The following is a 19,675-nucleotide window of genomic DNA, read 5'->3' as shown; positions in this document are numbered from 1 at the left end:
TGCACTCAGTCCTGTCCTTCCATCACCATCTGCTATCCGAACCACCTCCACATCACCAAACATGGGAAGAACAGCACAAATTCCTGGCTCACTGAGACCAATCGATGAAACCAGGCCCCCGCCTGCTCACAAAACACCACTGAGTGAGACACAAAAGTCTGCAGGCGCTGTGATTATAGAAGAAACACAGAAATGCAGGAAGAACCCAGCATCCAGAGGAGGTAAAGATATACATACTCCCCGACATATGTCCGAGTTCCATTCTGACAACCAGTCGTACCTCAAAATGAACGCAAGTCGAACGTATGAAAGCAGGGCACGTCGAAGTCGTAAATGAAGTCATTTTAAATTCCAAATCGACCGTCTTCCTTGGCTTCCTGCCAGATCTATCAGCAGTTTTTCCTCTCACTTGCCATCTTCTTTAGCAAGCTTACCGCACTTACTGAATGGCAACTGAGAGACGGTCACTATTGTAAGCACACAGCCATTTTTTTTTGGGTTGTATTAACAGATGGACATTAGTCACATAGGTCATAAGCCGGGGAGAGGCTGTATAACCGACATTTTGGGGCTGAGTCCTTCCTATACGAAGAAGGGCTCAGGCCCAAATCATCAGATAAACTGTACATCTTTACCTCCTATGGACGCTGCCAGAGATACTGAGCTCCTCCAACATTTCTGTGTTTCTAACACTACTCCATTACCATTGCAGTTTCAACTCAGTTTTATCTGGGTCACAGCAACTTTGCTCTCTGAGCGAGTGATTCAGTTTATCACCATTACACTTTTCTTAAAGCCCCTGATATTGTCCCACAAGTGTGAACTTGGGCTGCAAGTTACAGTTACAGCGTCAACAATCGGGACCGGACCGGAGTTCAAACCCCGTGCTGTCTGTAAGGAGTTTGTATGTTCTCCCTGTGTCTGCGTGGGTTTTCCTTGGGGGCTCCAGTCTCCTCCCATCCTTCAAAAACGTACCTGGGGTGCAAATTAATTGGGTGTAAATTGGACAACACGGCCTGTTACCAAAATGGCCTGCTACCGTGCTGTATGTCTAAATTTTTTTTTTAAACGATCCCCCCCGGAGCTGAGGTAGACTTACATTCATCGTCTGTGTGAAGCTTGGCTTTCAACTTCTCCATCTTCCTTTCATCCCGTAACAAGGTTCGATCTTTCTTCAATGTACCCGTTCCTTCGTCTTTTTTTTCTTCGATTATGTCTTGGATCAAGGAATATTCTTCATAATTCGTGATGCCTAAAATGGAGGAAACACAGACTCCGCTGGAACAAGGTGGAAGGCAGAGTGCCATGAGGAGGGAGTTACCACCCCGAGACCCCTCAAACTTGAGCTGGGTTGAGCCTTTTACAAAGTTCTGGGTTCAAGTCCCACCCCAGAGACTCAAACTCAAAATTAGAGACATAATTCCCTGAAAGTGGCATCACAGGTAAAGAGAGCGTTTGCCACATTGGCCAAAAATCAAAGTACTGAGTATGGTAAAGTTGTTCACTGAGGCCAAATTTGGAGTATAGTGTACAGTTTTGGTCACCTAGCCACATTGGCCAAAAATCAAAGTACTGAGTATGGTAAAGTTGTTCACTGAGGCCAAATTTGGAGTATAGTGTACAGTTTTGATCACCTAGCAACAGTAAAGCCAGCAATGATAGAAAGAGGGCAGAGAAGATTTAATGGGATGTTGCCCGCACTTCAAGAACAGAGTTATAGTGAAAGGTTAAACAGGTTAAGGAGAGGAGCTCGTGTGCTCCACAAAACCAGCAACGCTGTAATCAGTCCGCAGATCGGTTAGCTTCCGGCAGAGACAGCATCAACAATTGGAAATGGGTTCAACGGACCCTTGTTACAATGGAGAGAGAGCCAAGGTTAGGGAGGTTCAACGCAGTGGCCATTGGGGGAGGGGTTGTCCAATCATATAATTGCTTTAGGCACCAATCATCAGGAAGGTTAGCAGATCAATGTCCTTCACTGCTGGGGCATGCCTCATAAATCTTGGATTCAGGCCGAGGGCGTGTCTGGGGTACCAAGAGGTCTTCTTGTCGGTGTTTTTAAGAAAGGATCTGCTTGTATAGAAGGCAGTGAGCAGTGCTGGATAATCCCTTGGCTTCACCTTTTTGTCAGCGGCTGCCCGGCCAGCTGAGTCTTTCCACCATCGAGTAGGAGAAGGTGCAGATAAGATTCATTAGGATGTCACCAGGACTGGACGGCTTGTATTTCAGGGAGAGGCTGGGCAGGCTGCAACATACCTCCTGGGGCACTGAAGGAGTCTGGAACTATTACAGAGGTTTGTAAAATCATAGATAAGGATAGGAGGATCTCAGACTAGACTATAAATGGTAGAGCACTGAGGAGTGTGGTAGAACACAGAGATCTGGGAATACAGATACATAATTCCCAACAGGTCAATAAAAGATATTTTTGCACATCGGCCTCCATAAATCAAAGTACAGGAGTTGGGACATTATGGTGAAATTGTACATGACATTGGTGAGGCCAAATTTGGAGTATTGCGTGCAGTTACCTTGATGAGGGCTCAAACCTGAAATGTCAGTTATGTATTTTTAACTTTGCTACATAAAGGACACTGTTTGACCTGCTCAACTTCCCCAGCATTTTATGTTTTTACTACAGGAAAAGATTAAACAGGTTATGACTTTATTCCTTGGAGTGTAGAAGAATGAGCAGAGATTTGATGGAGGTTTACAATATTCTGATGGGTAGAAAAAGAGTAAATCCAAGCAGGCTTTTTCCACTGCGGGTAGGTGAGATTAAAAACTAGAGGTCATGGGTTGAGGGGAAAATTTAAAGGGGAGACCATGAGGTTCCCAACCTGAGGTCTCACCCGCTCGTCTCCATCACCTGAAGAACAGCCTGCACCATCAGAAACACTTGCACACTTGTCCGTCAAAGCATCAATTCAAATCCACTCCAACCACACCTTTGGCACCAGGTAACCACGCTGAGCCTTCAAACTGCTGAGAAGAGGCAAAGTACAAACCTATTCTACTGCAGATCGGCACAAGAAGTTCTCCCACAGTTTTGGAGTCATCAATCATGACGGTCTTCACAGCTCCATCAAGCATCCTCACTTTCTGGGGCCTTTGTTTCTTCTTGTACTCCAGTATATCCTAATCAGGAGAACACAGGTCATGTTAAATTCACTCCACTGAGCCGGTTTGCGCAACAGACCACAGATTTTACCATCAAGAGTTAAACAGAAAGACTGAAGACTCTGGGGTCGAGTGGAAGACACACAGCATCCACAGGAATCAAAGCCGAGCCAACGTTTACCCTCAACTTCCCATGGATACAGCGTGACCTGGTGGTCCTCTCCAGCACATCAGTGGGTTTTACCATCCAGATCCTGCTACCTTAAAACACGTCCAGACAGCCTGGGGATAAAGCTCTTCATTGTCCTGGGCAACAGCACAGGGGGAGGCGATTGAAGGGGATTGATTTCATTTTCATTAGATGAGCAAGTGGATGAAGTTTGTAAATTTTAATGTTAATGGGTTGAATTAAAAGACTTAAAAAATTTTATTTATCATTTGCTTCAATACAAAAATGATTCAATAATACAGTAATTATTGTAAATCATTCAAAACGATACAAAAAATATTATTTTTCTCCCCCAAAAGAAAGAAGGAAAAAAAAAGAATACCTACATATATAATATTAACATATATAATATGAGTTGACTATTTATTATAATTTCTAATTGAGAGGGGTGGGTAATGTGGAGGATGTGGATGGAATTTTATTCATAAAATCCATGTATGGTTTCCAAATTTTGTATGTCTTCAATTCGATTCCTTAAACTATATCCAATTTTTTCTAAAGGGATAGAATTTTGCATTTTGTTATGCCATCTGTCTAGCTGTACCACATTCATTTTTCCACATGACCGCTATACATTCCTTTGCAGTCGCTACTGCTATATTTATTCAATTTCAGTTTTATATCTTTTTCATATAAATTCCCAAGTAAAAATATCCCTGAATCTTTATCTTCATAATTCGTCCTAACAATACACTCAAATCGTTCCACTTTCACACAGGACCAGTCCGAAAGTAGAAAGGTCCCTATTTCCTTGTTACATCGAAAACACTTATGTGGATAATTAGAATTGTCCATTCTATTTATGTGGTGTATAATATAAATGAAGAAAATTATACTGAACCATTTGATATCGAGCATTAACTGTATTCATAACATTCTCTTGACACAGTTTTGACCGTATTTCCTCCTGAATTAATATATTTAACACTTTCTCCCATCATAATTTTGATTTATATAAAGCATTTTTCCTTGTAGTTTCTTGTAATTTTATATACCTATTAGTAATAAATTTCTTAATAAAAAGTGCATCTTATTATACCTTCAAATTGACTTTGTTCCAGGGGTCTTAAATCCGTTCCTAGTTTCTTTTTTAAGCATGATTTGTATTATTTTGTATATTATATTTATCTTTTAATTGCTCAAAAGTTTTTTTTAAAAATCCAAAAACTTTTATCCTCTGTATTCACTTGTTCAAGTGAAAGGAATATGTTGATTTCGTTTTAACAACATTTTAGGTCATTGATAATTTTTAATCTGTCTCTCCATATGAATCCAATTCCCTATTAAAATATGTGTTTTAAAATCCTTTAAACAGTTCATTATTCCATTTATACAAAATTTGTTCTGGGATAGTTTCTCCTATTTTATTCATTTCAATTTGAACCCAAGCTGTTTTCTCACCCACTTGATAACAGGACAAAAATTTTAACTGAGCTGCTTTATAATAATTTTTAAAATTCGGTAATCTTAGTCTTCACTGATCAGATTTCCATGTTAATTTTTCAAAACCAATTCTTGACATTTTACCTTTCCAAACAAATTCTTGTATAGTTTTATTCAAACCCCCAAAAAATAATTTTAGTACATGAATGGGTAACAATTGAAACAAATATTGTATTCTTGGAAAAATATTCATCTTAATACAATTCACCCGTCCTATTAACGTTATTGGTAAATTTTTCCATCTTCTCAGATCTTCCATCTTTTTCAATTGTGGTGAATAATTTAACAAATAAATTATTTCTATTTCTATTAATTTTTATTCCTAAGTATTTAATTGCTTCATTTTGTCACTTAAATTTTGTCAGTCTTTTACATTCTGAATAATCCATATCCACCATAAGCATCACCTCACTTTTATCAACATTAACTTTATAACCCGATACTAATCCATATTCTATTAATCTCATATTCAATGATACTTCTGGTCTTGTTAGATATAACATCATCCACAAACAAACTAATTTTATGTTCTGTATTACCTATCTCAAATCCGTTAATTTCTTTATCAATTTTAATTATTTCTGCCAATCGCTCTATTGCTAATGCAAATAAAAAAGGTGACAATGAATAACCTTGTCTAGAAAACCATGCTAAAAATGGTTTTGATATTTGTCTATTCTTAACCACTTTTGCTTTTGCTCATCAAACAATGCTTCTATCCAATTTACAAAAGTAATTGGAGTCCCAAAAGCATTAAGTATTTTAAACAAAAAAAATCCCATTCCAATCTATCAAATGCGTTCTCTGCATCTAACACAATCGCTACTAATGGAATCTTTCTATTTTGTGCTATATTTTTCAAACTTAAAAATGTAACTATATTATCTTCTACTATTTTTAATAAAACAAGTTTGATCCATATTTATTAATTTTGGTAAAAATTTAACTAATCTATTAGCTAATAATTTTGATACAATTTTATAATCCTTATTCAATAATGATATAGGTCTGTATGAAGAAGTTTGTAAATAATCCTTCTCTTTCTTAGGAATTAGTGCTATTAACACTGTTTTTAAAAGATTCTGGTAGGACAAGTACCGCTCTCATTTGGTCTAATATCCCATTAATAGAGGTACTAATAACTCCTTAAATCTTCTCCTGGTGCTTTATTATTCTGTAATGACATCAAGGTCTCTATTTCAGAAAACATATTCTAACTTTCCGTCTTCATCAAGATCTCTATTTCAGAAAAAAATTCTAACTTTTTGTCTTCATCTAACACATGTAATTTAACTTGTCGCAAATACTCTTCTATTTTATTATCATCTTTCAAAGATTCTTGTTGATAAAGTTTGGCATAAAATTCCTAAAAATTATCATTTATTTCCTGCTTTTTATAGGTAATTTGACCAGTAGTTTTCTTAGTGGCCATTCTTGTTGTAGAACCTTGTTCTGCCGTTAATTGCCATGCTAGTATTTTATGAGTCCTTTCACCTAATTCGTAATAATTTTGTCACAATTACATTATAAGTTTGTATTGTATTAAATCTTAATTTTTTGGATTTGAACAATATTCTTTTCTCCTCATTTTTTTGCACTTGTATTTCCTTCTCTAATTATTTCTATTTTCCAACTGATCCACCTCTTTCACATATTCCTTCTTTACTTTTGAACTATAACTTATTATTTGACCTCTTAAATATGCCTTCATAGAATCCAATATCGTAAACTTACTCATCGCTGAATCCTTATTAGTTTCAAGAAAAAAATGTATCTGTTGTCTCAGTCACAAAATTCTTTTTTCTTCATTAATGTTGCATTTAACCTCCACCTATAACCTATCTTTTGTTCTTCTACCAATAAAATCGACAAGATTAAAAGCGAATGATCCGATAGATCTCGCACTTGATACTCAACCTTTTGTAATCTAAATTGAAATTGTGCAGAAATTTAAAACATATCTATTCGTGAATATGTTTGGGTTGAATTAAAAGATTAAAAGAAAGAGCGTATTATTAAGAAATTGGGCGTTGATGTAGCTTTTCTTCAAGAAACCCATTTAACTGAAAAGAACATCTGAAATTAAAAAGGGATTGGGTGGGATATGTAATGTTATCTTCATTTAATTCTAAAGCAAGAGATGTGGCAATTTGGATAAAAAGATCCTCCCGATTAAAGTTCAAAATGTGGTTACAGACCCAGCAGGGAGATACAAAATAGTACAATGTCAAATTTTTTTTGGGAATGTCGACTTTTTTGGAATTTGTATGCTCTAAATGTTGATGACGAATAATTTATTCAGACACCTTTTTTAATTTAGCAGAAGCACATGAAAATATTTTAATGGGGGTTTTTAATTTTTGTTTGGATCCACCTGAGCAAAGATGAGAACAAAAGCAGCTAAAGCTACATTGCTTTTGATTTAAAATCTGAACTTAATAGATCCTTAGAGAAGGATTCATCCAAAAAAAAAATGATTATTCACTTTATTCAAGTAAACTTGATTCTTCCTCCAGAATTGATTTATTTTTGATTTCGGTTCCATTGCAGCCTAGTATCCTTGAAGCAGATTATAAACCAAGGATTTCATCTGATCATTCACCTTTATTATTAACGTGGAAATGACTAATAAAGAGAAGTCGATCTATAGATGGAGATTAAATTTTTTTTTAATTTTTATTTTTCACACTATGAACCATACTGACCAAAATACACACAAACATTTCCCTCTTGAATATACACAGTGTCATTTTCTCCCCTTTTTCCCCCCTCCCTTCCCTCCCTCCTTCCCACCCCCATCCCCACCCACTCAACGTTCAACATATATGATACATTAAACCCATTAAACAATGTCATCACACATGAAAATAAACAAGAAATTTGTGTCATCTACTTTTACATACTGGGTCAGTTCATTTCGTCTTCTTCTCCTTCTGTCATTTTAGGGGGTGGAGGTCCGCGGTAGGACTTCTCTGTTGTGTTCCATGTACGGTTCCCAAATTTGTTCGAATACTGTGATGTTATTTCTTAAATTATATGTTATTTTTTTCCAATGGAATACATTTATTCATTTCTATGTACCATTGTTGTATTGAGAATACTTCTAAATTCCAGGTTGACATAATACATTTTTTTGCTACAGCTAAGGTGAAAACGCAGGCAGATAACGTAGTTAAAAGCCATGCGGGATAGTGCTCTTCAATAGTCAGGGAACATAATTTTTCTCGTGTGAGGATCATTTATGAGTTTGATAAGATGAAATAAACTGTCCTTGAATCTGGTGATGCTGGTCCTGTATCTTCTTGCTGATGGCAGGGGGGCGAAGAGAGTGTGGCCAGAGTGGGATGAGTCTGCTAATAGGTTCGATGCTTTTCCAAGGCAGCAGGAAGAGTAAACAGGGGAGGGTGCGTGTGTGTGATGGCCTGATCCATGTTCATAACCCTCTGCAGTTCATTGCAGTCTTGGGCGGAGCAGTCCCTATTCTACCCAGTGACGCAGAGGTGGCCCTGTAGAGGTTGTTGAGGGGCGTCGAAGGAAGCAGAGGCACTGCTGTGCTTTCTCGGCCATTGCATTGACGTGGGTGGTCTACATGTTTACACCTCGGAACCTCCTGCTGTTGACTATCTGCACCTCAGCACTGGTGATGCAGACTGGGGAGTGAGTTCCACTCTCCTCCAGTCATCCGTGACCAGCTCCTTGGCCTTGCTGACTTTGAAGAAGAGGCTTCAAGCCATAGGTCCCTGTCTCCCTCTGCACTCCCTGTCGCTGATAGAGATCCTGCCTTTGACAGAGGAGATACCCATGAATTTCTGGATGGAATGAGGACCACGTGTGGCCACGTTGTGGTGGGCGTACAGTGAGTGAGCACAAGGCGTTGTGGTGTGTCAGTGTTGAGGATAATTGTGGTGGAGATGCTGTCACCAATCCTCGCCAAGTATGGCCTGCGGTACAAGAACTTGAGGCTCCGTGAGGTAATATTGCCGCACTAAAAACTCCGGTTAGGCCACTGTTGGAATATTGTGCCAGTTCCGGCTGCTTTATTACAGGAAGGATGTGAAAGCTTTGGAGAGGGTGCAAAGGAGATTTACGAGGGTGTTGCCCGGAATGGAGAAAGTGTCTTATGAGGCAAAGCTTTTCTGTTTGAAGGATGAGAGGTGACTTAATAGAGGTCTACAAAATTATGAGAGGCTCAGATAATGTGGGCAGCAAGGACCCTTTTTTTCCCAGGGTGCCAGAGGACATCTTTTTAAGAAGTTTGGAGGACAGTTCAGGGCAGACGGCAGAGAGTAGAGGGTCCCTGGAATGCTTTGCCAGGGGTGGTGGTGGAGGATGGTACAATAGGGAAATGAATGTAAGAAAGATAGAGGGTTTGGGTCCGAGGTAGGGAAGGGTTAGACTGTTGAATATGTTTAAAAATGGGCCAAAGGTCCTGTACTGTGCTGGAATGTTCTATGTTCTTTCTACGTTCCAATTGCAGAGAGGGGTGCACTGCCACAGAGTTTGGAGATGTTTGTTAGTACAATGGTGTTGAAAGCAGTCCTTTAGTGAATGAACAGCAGTCTGATGTGGGTGTCCTTGCCCAGTTGTTCCAGGGCTGAACATGATGCCAGAGAGGTGGCATCTGCAGTCGAGCTGTTGTGGCAGTAGGTGAACTTGAGTGGGTCAAGGGTGGCTGGGAGGCCATGACCAACATCTCAAGGTTGGACATCAGATGTTGGAGCCACTGGCCGCTGGTCATCTACTCAGCTTCAGCACTGGGTAGACAAGTCTCCTGAAGCAGCCTGAGGCAGGGAGAAGGTGGCGACGTCTGTGAACACTCCGCCAGCTGGTGTGCCCAGACTTCAAGGACAAATCCTAGGTCTCCCCTGGGCCAAATGCTTTCCGGAAGGCCGATCTGACAGCTGGTCTAACCAAACGTAGAGCGCAAAATGAATGTCCAGGATACACTGTTGCTCACGCTATCACCCACACCATAATGTGGGAAGGTGTGTCAACATTGGAGAGGGTGCAGGGGAGATTCATCAGGACAGCGCCTGGGATGGAATGGCTCTGGAGAGAGATATTCCCGTACGAGTTGCCCATAGAGAAGCTGTGGTTTTAGAGGGAAAGTGATTGAGGTGCATGAAATTACACTGGAGAAAAACATTCCAGCAGTCGACCCTATCAGACAGAGAGTAAAACGAGAGGACATGGATTTAGGGTCATGGGAAAAGTCACCTGGAGTGTGCTGAGCACTTGGAACACACTCAGAATCAGAATTTATTGTCAGGAACAAGTCACAAAATTTGGTGTTTTGCGGCAGCGTCACAGGGCAAACATTTATACTATGAACAGAGGAAGCAGAGTTGCTGACAAACATTGAAGAGGTGCTGAGACCAGCTCGAATGCCTTGACATGAACCTGAATGCTCAGTCTGGTGGGGTGAATGGTCTGTTCCCTTGCTGCCTGACACGATTGGTTTTCGCCACATGAGGAATTTGAAGGAATGGTTGGAATTGCAGATTTAGGCGGGACTCCAAGTGTTGCCATAGAAACCTGAACAGGGAGGAGATGGACCTTATGTGCAAACCTACACATGTCCCCCTTCAACTTCTGAGAATGCCAATGTTTTGGCCAAACATTATTTCCTTTGGCAAAATCATCTTGACTTTGCCTAATTATCTTGAATTTTTCTCAGTGGCCCTGCTATCAAGTCGATAATAATAGCCTCCAACATTTTCCAAATGACAACTGGCCTGGAGTTTCCTGTATTCTGTCTACAGAGGGAGTGACATTTAACAATTGACCCTTCCCTGAGTATCAGGAATTTTGGAAACTGCCTGATGGAAAGTTCTTGACCCTATTTCTCTCCTCAGGAATGCTGCCTGACTTACTGGCTGCCTCGAGCATTCTCAACATTGCGACAATTATCACACTAACAGAGGCATGGGTTTAAGTTCACAAGCGCTCAAAAGAGGATGGATTTCCTGGATGTTAAAAAGCAGAGGAATGGTTTCATCAGGAGTGGATTCAAAAACCCACACAGGATCAGTGATCCTTTCACTCTTCCCTTCGATAATTCCCTCTCTTCATCTTTGTTGTGTTCTTCCCGTTCGGGAGATGACGAAAACCAGCAAATTCTGCTGAAATGAGCCAAGTTCCCAATGTACAAGAACGCCTCTTACAAGGACATACAGCTGGAGCTCAATTTCATTCCCCCCTCGCGATAGGGAAGTTGGAAAAGCTTTCAGCAAAATCACATACATTTCAAAATTAATTTAGAGATACAGCACGGTGACAGGTCCTTCCAGCCCCATGAGTCTGCACTGCCCAAATACACCCATGTGACCAATTAACCGAGCTCCGTAGATCCTTGGAACATGGGAGGAGCCCAGAGCACCCGGAGGAAGCCCAGGCAGGCATGGAGAGAAGGTACAAACTCCTGAGAGACAGCGTCAGGTGAAAACCAGATCACAGATGCTTTAATCAGCTGCTGCTCAGTGCTTGTACACAGAATTGGGGTAGACCTGAATGAATATGCCACAGTTGTTTGTGACTTTATCAGAACCGCAAATGTGATTTTTTAAAAATTTATCTATCTATCCATTCATATTTATTATCCCTGTTTCTAGATTGCATTTGTGATCACTTAAGTTTTTTTTTACCATTGTAGTTAGTGCATCTGTGTGGCTGCACCTGGGCATTAGATATACTAAGTCACATCGTGCAGGCCCTGATGTCTATGCTAACCACGCTGTCTATTTAAACGCCATGGCCTCGATCATGTGCCTCCTATCTCACTGTCGTTGGATCTGCTTCCTCCATCTTCACTAACAGCTCCTTCCAGAAACCCACCACTCGCTGTGTGCAATCCCTATCCCTACTCATCTTACGCCTCAGGCCTCGTATATTAAATGTAGACATACGCCTGGCCCTTCTGGCCCACAAGCCCATGCTGCCAAATTGCCCGACAACCCAGAATGTTTTGAAGGGTGGGAGGAAGCTGAGGCACCCGGAGGAAACCCACCCAGACACGGGGAGAAGGTACAAACTCATTACAGACAGCATGGGATTCGAACTCGAGTCGCTGTCCCTGTATCAGCGATACGCTAACCGTGGTGCCCTTAAAATGTGACATTCCCACCCTGGGAAAAAGACTATCTCTCTATCGCTCCTCTTGTCTTTCACTGTGACCGGGAGGACTCAGGGTCCATACTGTCTCAGGAGAGTGGGCAGGGCTGGGACCACGGTCAGTGACCAACTCCCACCTCACAATGCTGACTTACCCCATTGCGAAGCATGTAATAATCCAAGGTCCGACCAGATTCCAGCCAAATCCCCTTCTTTGGATCTTCATCCGACAGGAATAGGCCGTAATCGGAGGCTGAAAGGCAGGATGCAGACAGTCGGATCAATCAGCATTCACAGATCAGTGACACAAGACTGTACTTTCTGATTTCATTTCTGTAAATCTTATTCCAAGTGTGGACATCAATCCCTGTCCTCAAACACCCCAGGTCCCTGGCTTGCTCTCAATCGCCATGACTGTATTCACCTTACAACTCTCCAAGGTCTCTCAACTGCACCAGATGAGGCCCTGGAACATCACTGACTCTCAGAGTCCAACCAGCAGCAGTGTGCCTCGACATACCCCATCCCTCCACTCTGCAACCTTCTTCCTTGATCCGTACCAGGACTCTGCTCAGTCTTTTGATTTATCCTTAAAAAGCACGCCTCTGTTGTCCCACAACCTCACGGGCAATGTCAAACATTGTGCAAGAACACAGCCACAACACTCGCGTTCAATGAAAAGCCGATCCTCACCACACACCAAAATCATGAAATGCCCAGGGAACAATTTCCGAGCCAGCGCTTCCTCCCATTCAGAAGAAGATGAAAAGCCTCACCTTGCCCAATCTGTGCCTCTGGTACCCGCTCCCGGATGATGCGGCAAGCGTCATAAACCACCGTGGAAGGCTCAAACTGCATGGTCTTGACGACATTGCACTGGCGGACACAGATCTTCAGCGAGAGGGCCACCATGGTGTCGATTAAATCCCTGACCGGACCTGGAGGCAGAAAAATAGTTACTTCACCCCCCGAGGCAAAGCTCCCTTCGAAAATAGGTCTCAGCAGAAGGAACGGGATGTGGCCAGCTCCGCTTGCCCAACAATCAATAAGGTAAAGCTGAGGGTGGGGAGTCCCGACAAAGCAACAGTGAAACGAGAGCAAGACCTCAGATCAGACCGGTGGGTGATATAGAACCATGGAACATTGCAGCACAGAAACAGGCCCTTCAGCCTTTCTAATCTGAGTCAAACTATATTTCCACTGAGTCCCTTTGACCTACACCCAGACTATAGCCCTCCATACTACTCTTTTCATCCACCTACCTATGCAATCTTCTCTTAAGTATTTAAAACAAACCACCTCCACCACCTGCACTGGCAGTTTGTTCCACTCTCTCACCACCCTCTGTGTGAAGAGGTTCCCCCAAATATTCCCCTTAAACGGTTCACCTTCAACCCATGTTCTTGTCTCTCCCGAGCTCAGTGCAAAAGGCCAGTTTGCATTTACTCCATCTATACCCCTCATCATCTTGTCTACCTCTTATCAAATCTCCCCTCATTCCCAATGCTCCAGGGAACAAAGGACTAACCTATTCAACCTTTTCCTAGGACTCAGCTCCTCAAGTCCTGGCAACGTTCTTGTAAATTTTTTCCGCACTATTTTTCAATCTCACTGATATCTTTCCGGTAGTTAGGTGACCAAAACTGCACACAATTTGGACTCATCAATGTCTTATACAACTTTATCATAATATTCCAATTCCTTTTCTCGATACTTTTGGCTATGTGCCAAAAGCTCCCTTTACATCCCTATCTACCTGTAACACCGTTTTCAAGGAATTATCATTATTCCCAGATCCCTCTGCTATAGCGCAATACACAGAGCTCTATCGTTTACTGTGGAAGCCCTAATCTGTTTCGTCCTCACACTTATCTGCATTAAATTTCATCTGCCATTTTGCAGCCCAGTTTTCCAGTTGGTCCAGATCCCTCTGCAAACTTTGAAAACCTTCCTCGCTGTCCACAACCCCTTCAATCACTGTGTCATAAGAAAATTTGCTGATCCATTTTACCACATTATCATCCAGATCAGTGATAAAGACGACAAACAACAATGGTTCTAGTACCAATCCTTGAGGCACAGTCACAGGTTCCAGTTTCAGAATCAGAATTTATTGTTATGAACAAGTCATGAAATTTGGTGGTTTTGTGGCACCATCGCTGTGCAAACATTCATATTATAACCATTTTACAACATTACTCTAAACAAATAAAATAATAATAACCATTACAGTGCACAAAAAGTAAGGCCACGTCTTTGGTTCATTGATTATTCAAGAATCTGATGGCGGAGGGGAAAAAGCTGTCCTTGTGCCACTGGAGTGCTCGTCCTCAAGCTCCTGTACCTTTTTCCTGATGGTAGCAGTGAAGAGGGCGTGGCCTGGGTGATTGGTGGGGGACTTTGAGGAGAGAGGCTGCTTTTTTAAGACACCGCCTCGTGTAGATGTTCTTGATGGAGTGAAGTCTGATGGCTGTGATGTCACAGGCTGAGTTAACAACCCTCTGGGGTTTACTCTTGTCTTGGGAGTTGGCACCTCCATACCAGAACCGGCCAGAATGCTTTCCATGGTCCACCTGTAGAAGTTTACGAGAGTTTTCGGTGACGTACCGAACCTCCTCAGACACCTCACAAAGTATTGCCGCTGGCGAGCCTTCTTTGTGCTTGCATCAACGCAGAGGCTCCAGGACAGATCCTCGGAGATGTTGACACCCAGGAATTTGAAGTTCTTAACCCTCTCCACCACTGAGCCCTCGATGAGGACTAGGTCATGTTCCCCTGACTTCCTCCTGAAGTCCACAATCATCTCCTTGGTTTTGTTGGTGTTGAGTGCAAGGTTGTTGTCATAACACCATTCAACGAGCCGATCCATCTCCCTCCTGTACACTTCTTCATTGCCGTCTGTGATCCTGCCGAAAACTGTGGTGTCATCGGCAAACTCGTAGATAGCATTGGAATTGTGCCTGGCCACACAGTCATGGGATCATCGTCCACTACCACTTTCTGGCTTCTCCCTCAGAGAATGTTTAATCCAGGTCACTACCTCATCATGAACTGACCCTTTTTAAACAACCTCCCATGTGGGGCCTTGTCAAAGGCCTTGCTAAAGTCCATGTCGACAGCATCCACAGCCTTTCCTTCATTGACTTTCCTGGTAACATCCTCGAAAACCTCAATAAGAGTGGTTATCCCTAATCAGTCCCTGTCTATCCAAATACTTTTATATCCAGTCTTTAGAATACCTTCCAATAACTTACTACTGACATTGGCTCACTGGCCTATAATTTCCCGGATTACATCTGCTATCCTCTAATCCTCCGGCACCTCACCCCCGACTAAGGACTTTTTAAATATTTCCGCCCTAGGGCCCCTCAATTTCTGTACTAGCCTCCCTTAAGGTCGAAGGAAATATCTCGTCAGACCCTAGGCATTTATCCAGGCTTATTTGCCTCAAGACAAGCACCTCCTCCTCTGCAATCTGTAAAGGGTCCAGGACTCACTTCCACAGACTCTGTGTCCATTTCCCAGGAAAATACAAATGCAAAAAATCCAGCTCTTAACCCCATACTACTCTGATCGTCAAGAAGACGAATTCTGGCCCTTGCTATCCTTTTGCACTTATTATATCTGCAGAAGTCCCTGGGATTTTCCTTCCCCTGCTCTGTCAGAGCAACCTCGTGCCTTTTCTTCACCCTCATTAATCCCTTCTTCAGTGTTTTCTTGCATCTCTTCTTCTCCTTCAGGACCCCATTTGTTCCTTGCAGCCGATACCTGGTCTGCACTCCATTCTCCTTTTAATCAAATCTCTTGAAAAGTATGATTCCCAAACTGTCCCCACTATCAAGTACATCTACAGGGGAACGCTGCCGTCGGACAGCAGTAGCAATCATCAAGGATCCACACCCCCCACACCCCCCCCACAGTGCACGCTCTGTTCTCGCTGCTACCCTCAAGAAAGAAGTATCGATGCCACAAGACTCGCACCAGCGGTTCAGGAACAGCTGCTCCCCCTCCATCACACCCCTCAACAACAAACTCAGTCAGGGACTCATTTAAGGACTATGACTTGTGCACTTTATTGATTTTCTTTGCTCTCTCTGTATCGCACAGTTTGTTTACACATATTACCTGTTCACGGTTCTTTTATCTGTTTGCATGGTCACGCTGTGTACAGTTTATTTTTGCACTACCAATTAGTGGTGATTCTGCCACGCCCACAGGAAAAAAGAATCTCAGGGTTGTATGTGATATCATGTATGTATCTGACAATAAATCTGTAATCTGGACAATATGTGAAAAGTTAAAATCACCTCCCATCACAACCTTATATTTGTTGCAACTATCTGCTATCTCTTTACAGATTTGCTCCTCCAATTCTATAATACAATCTCATTAACGTGGTATCCCTTTCTCATCCTCAGTCCCTCCCATAGCCTCAGTAGATGAGCCCTCCAGTCTGTCCTATCCAGACACGGCCATGACATTTTCCCTGACTGGCAATCCTAAACCTCCTCCTTCTCGATCATGTTTAAAGTGACGGAAGCTCGGAACATCGAGCTGTTGCCCTGCCCCTCCTGCAACCAAATTTCACTAATGGCACAATGTCATAATTCCATGTGTCAATCCACATTCGAAACTCGTCCTCCTTTCCTACAATTCTCCTTGCATTGAAATACACACAGCTCGGAACATTATTCCCGCCACGCACCACGTTTCTAGTTCTGTCTTTGTCTGCAGGCCTACCAACATCTTTTTCCACAAGTCCTCCACTATCTGCTCTGGCCCTCTGGTGCCCGTCCCATGTGGGTCTTCCTGTTTTCTGTCAAACGGTTTCCACCAACTGCGCCAGTCAGCCACCTCAGCAGAGATTTAAAGAATGCCACTTTGGTTCCTTTTCCACAAAATTCCCTTGGTTTATTTCAATATCCATGGGGCAGGTTACAACAAGGGTGCAGTGCCCAGAAAGGATGGTGATCCTTGACTGCGGATCAGTAACAACGTCTCCCCCTCACTGACAACCACCCCAGCTCACTGCCACTTAATTCTCTCTGCACCCATTGTAAATTCCATCGACAAATCTGCTGATGTCACCACGCTTGTCATCAAAATCGCAGAAGGCTATCAGGAATGGTACAGGAGTGAGACAGGTCAGCTCGTTGAGTGGTGTCACAACAGCTGTGTACTCAATGTTAGCAAAAGTAAGGAACTGATTGTGGACTTCAAGGTGGTGGGGGGGTGGGGGGGGGGAGGTAGAGGGAAGAGGAAGCCTCACAAACCAGTCCTTTCTGACGGGTCAGGGTAAAGAACTTCAAATTCCTGGAGTCAACATCTCTGAAGGCCTATCCTGGGGCCATTATAAAGAAGGCTTGTCACCAGTAGGAGTTTGAGGAGATTTGGCACGTCGCCAAAGACTTGCAAATTTCCAAGTGGAGGGCATTGGGATTAGTTTCAATCAGTGTCTGGAATCGAGGTGCCAATGCTCAGGACGGGAAAAGGCTTCAGAGAACTGTCCACCCGACCAGCACAATGATGGGCATTAGTCTTCACTCCACTAATGACATCATTGAGAGGCGGTCTCAAAGGAAACAGCCTGCATCATCAAGGTCCTTCACCACCCAGACCATGCCCTTTTCTCACTGCTGCCATCGAGAGCCTGAATACAAACACCCAGCAGCACAAGGACAGCTTCTTCCCAACGCCCTCTGGCCATCAGATTCCTTAATGGACAGTGAACCACAGACATGACCTCACTTTCTCTTCTTAGCCCTAGTTTTTTTTAAATCTTGTATTATAGAAATTATAACCGATAGGAATTTCCCACCTGTAATGCACAACACTGCTGTAAAACAACAAATGTTGTGACACGTGTTCATGTCAATAATCCTGATTGCCCTGAGCTCCAGGTGAGGAGCTGTGAATAGTTGGTAGGGTCCATCTGGTGCCGCGAGACACAACTCTCACTAGATCTGTCAGGCCAACACAAATCAACAGTCGGTTGACTCAACACTTGAGTAAAGAGAAATCAGTGTGAGGTGAAATGAGGAATCCGGGGGACAATCCTCCGAAGCGCCAAGAACCAGACTCACCGCTGCTGACTCTCTGGTCTACGCAGCCTGCTGGCCAAATCCATCTCGTCAAGGCAGAATACAGGGAACATTTTAAAATATCTTCCTCATCAGAATCAGGAACAAACACCATGGGGAGACAGATTCACTGGAAACCTGTCATTCACCAGATCAAGGGGAGTGTCAAACACTGAGATCACACTCCGTGGCAGATGGTGGTGAAGTGGCAGATAGCACAGACACATGGACGGAAGAAAAACAGAGGGTTTTGGGGTAGGGAGGATTTAGTACTTTTATTTTAGGAAGGAATATATGGGTCAGCACCAAATTGAGGGCCAAAGGGCCTGTACTGTGCTGCATTGTTCTATGTTAATGAATGTAACTGGGCAGCACAAGCTCGTGGGCTGGAGGGCCTGCTACCATGCTGGATGCCTAAATTTATAGCCTGAGAGGGTTTGGGATATTGAGTAGGGATCCAAGCAAAATTTTCTGTTCCAAACAGCAGATGGTTGCAACCTGGACACATTCAGACTGGGAGGTGGAGGCATGTAATTACATCAGAGAAGCATGGTGGTTAAACCACATAAATCACCATGTGAACTGAGTGGTGCCGAGTGGGGTGAGCACAGAATTGATGGACTGAATGGCTTGCTTCTGTGCTGCTCCACTCCATTAAACATAAAAGAGAAGCAGCCTACACTTGGTCTTCACTGGGGCATTTCCCTGTGACACAACTCCAGTCAGTCCCAGCCACGACAGTCCCTTGAGCAGGCAAACTGCCTGCTGTTTTTGTGGATCATACACCACAGAGTTTGGGGTTTATAAGTCCAGGATTTTATTGGGTGGGGGGGAGAGGTCCTATGAAACAAAGGATACCTCTCCTGCATTGGGCCACCATTTCTTCGGGAATTTGGACTTGGCGGGGGTCAGTTTATCTGACCGTGGCCCGATGGCTACAATGAATGGACCACTCACTCATAGGATGGTTAGCCAGCGACTGGGGTTCAAATCCGGTGCCGTCTGTAAGGAGTTTGTACATTCTCCCCATGTCTGCGTGGGTTTCCTCCAGGGGATCAGGTTTCCTCCCACCATTCAAAACGTACTTGGGGTGTTACTGGGCGGCATGGGATCATGGGCCAGAAGGACCTGATACTGTGCTGTATGTCTAAATTATAAACACGTAAATAACACCGATAAACGTTAATGGAGAAAATACAACACATTTTCTAATTTAAACTGTGGTCCTTCACTGCGAAGGGCTGGGTGGATTCCTTGAATAACCCATGCAGCCAGGCGTGCATGAACCCCACCTATCGGGGAAATGAAAACCAAAAAGATTCCGCAGATGCTGGAAATCAGAGCCACAGAGTTTAACAAGGCACTTCGGCCCAACTTGTCCAAGAATGTCCCGCCCACACAGGACCCTTCTGCCTGCGTTTGGCCCAGATCCCTCTCAACTCATCCATGCATCCGTCTAGTAAAACAAGATAGTCTGCAGCCGCTGTGATTGTCGTTAATGCACAAGCGTGCTGGAGAAACACAGCAGGTCCCACACCATCCTGAGGGGGCAGAGATAGATAAGGCAATATATATTAACACTTCACGCAGGGCTCCTGGACTTATTAACCCCAAACTCTGTGGTGTATGATCCACAAAAACAGCAGGATCTGCTGCGTTTCTCACTTTTGTGTATTAACTCGTATCCATCGAA

The 19,675-nt window shown here is 43.1% G+C and overlaps 1 protein-coding gene across 3 annotated transcripts in view; it reads right to left on the bottom strand.

The window, feature by feature from the left end:
- Positions 1–19,675, bottom strand: part of LOC138745673 (talin-2) — a 337,585-nt gene that overhangs the window by 217,753 nt on the left and 100,157 nt on the right. For all 3 annotated transcript variants that reach the window (XM_069902933.1, XM_069902934.1, XM_069902935.1), the window contains 4 exons: positions 12,679–12,840; positions 12,058–12,155; positions 3,009–3,138; positions 1,100–1,252 (listed from right to left, as the gene is read on the bottom strand). In XM_069902933.1, coding sequence (XP_069759034.1) covers positions 1,100–1,252; positions 3,009–3,138; positions 12,058–12,155; positions 12,679–12,814 — 517 coding nt within the window. In that variant the 5' untranslated portion in view covers positions 12,815–12,840. The remainder of the gene's footprint in view (positions 1–1,099; positions 1,253–3,008; positions 3,139–12,057; positions 12,156–12,678; positions 12,841–19,675) is intronic.

This window comes from Narcine bancroftii, chromosome 11 (genome assembly GCF_036971445.1).
Source record: "Narcine bancroftii isolate sNarBan1 chromosome 11, sNarBan1.hap1, whole genome shotgun sequence".
Classification (NCBI taxonomy): domain Eukaryota; kingdom Metazoa; phylum Chordata; class Chondrichthyes; order Torpediniformes; family Narcinidae; genus Narcine; species Narcine bancroftii.
The sequence above is the reverse complement of the archived record's forward strand: the minus strand, read 5'-3'. Positions and strand labels throughout refer to the sequence as shown.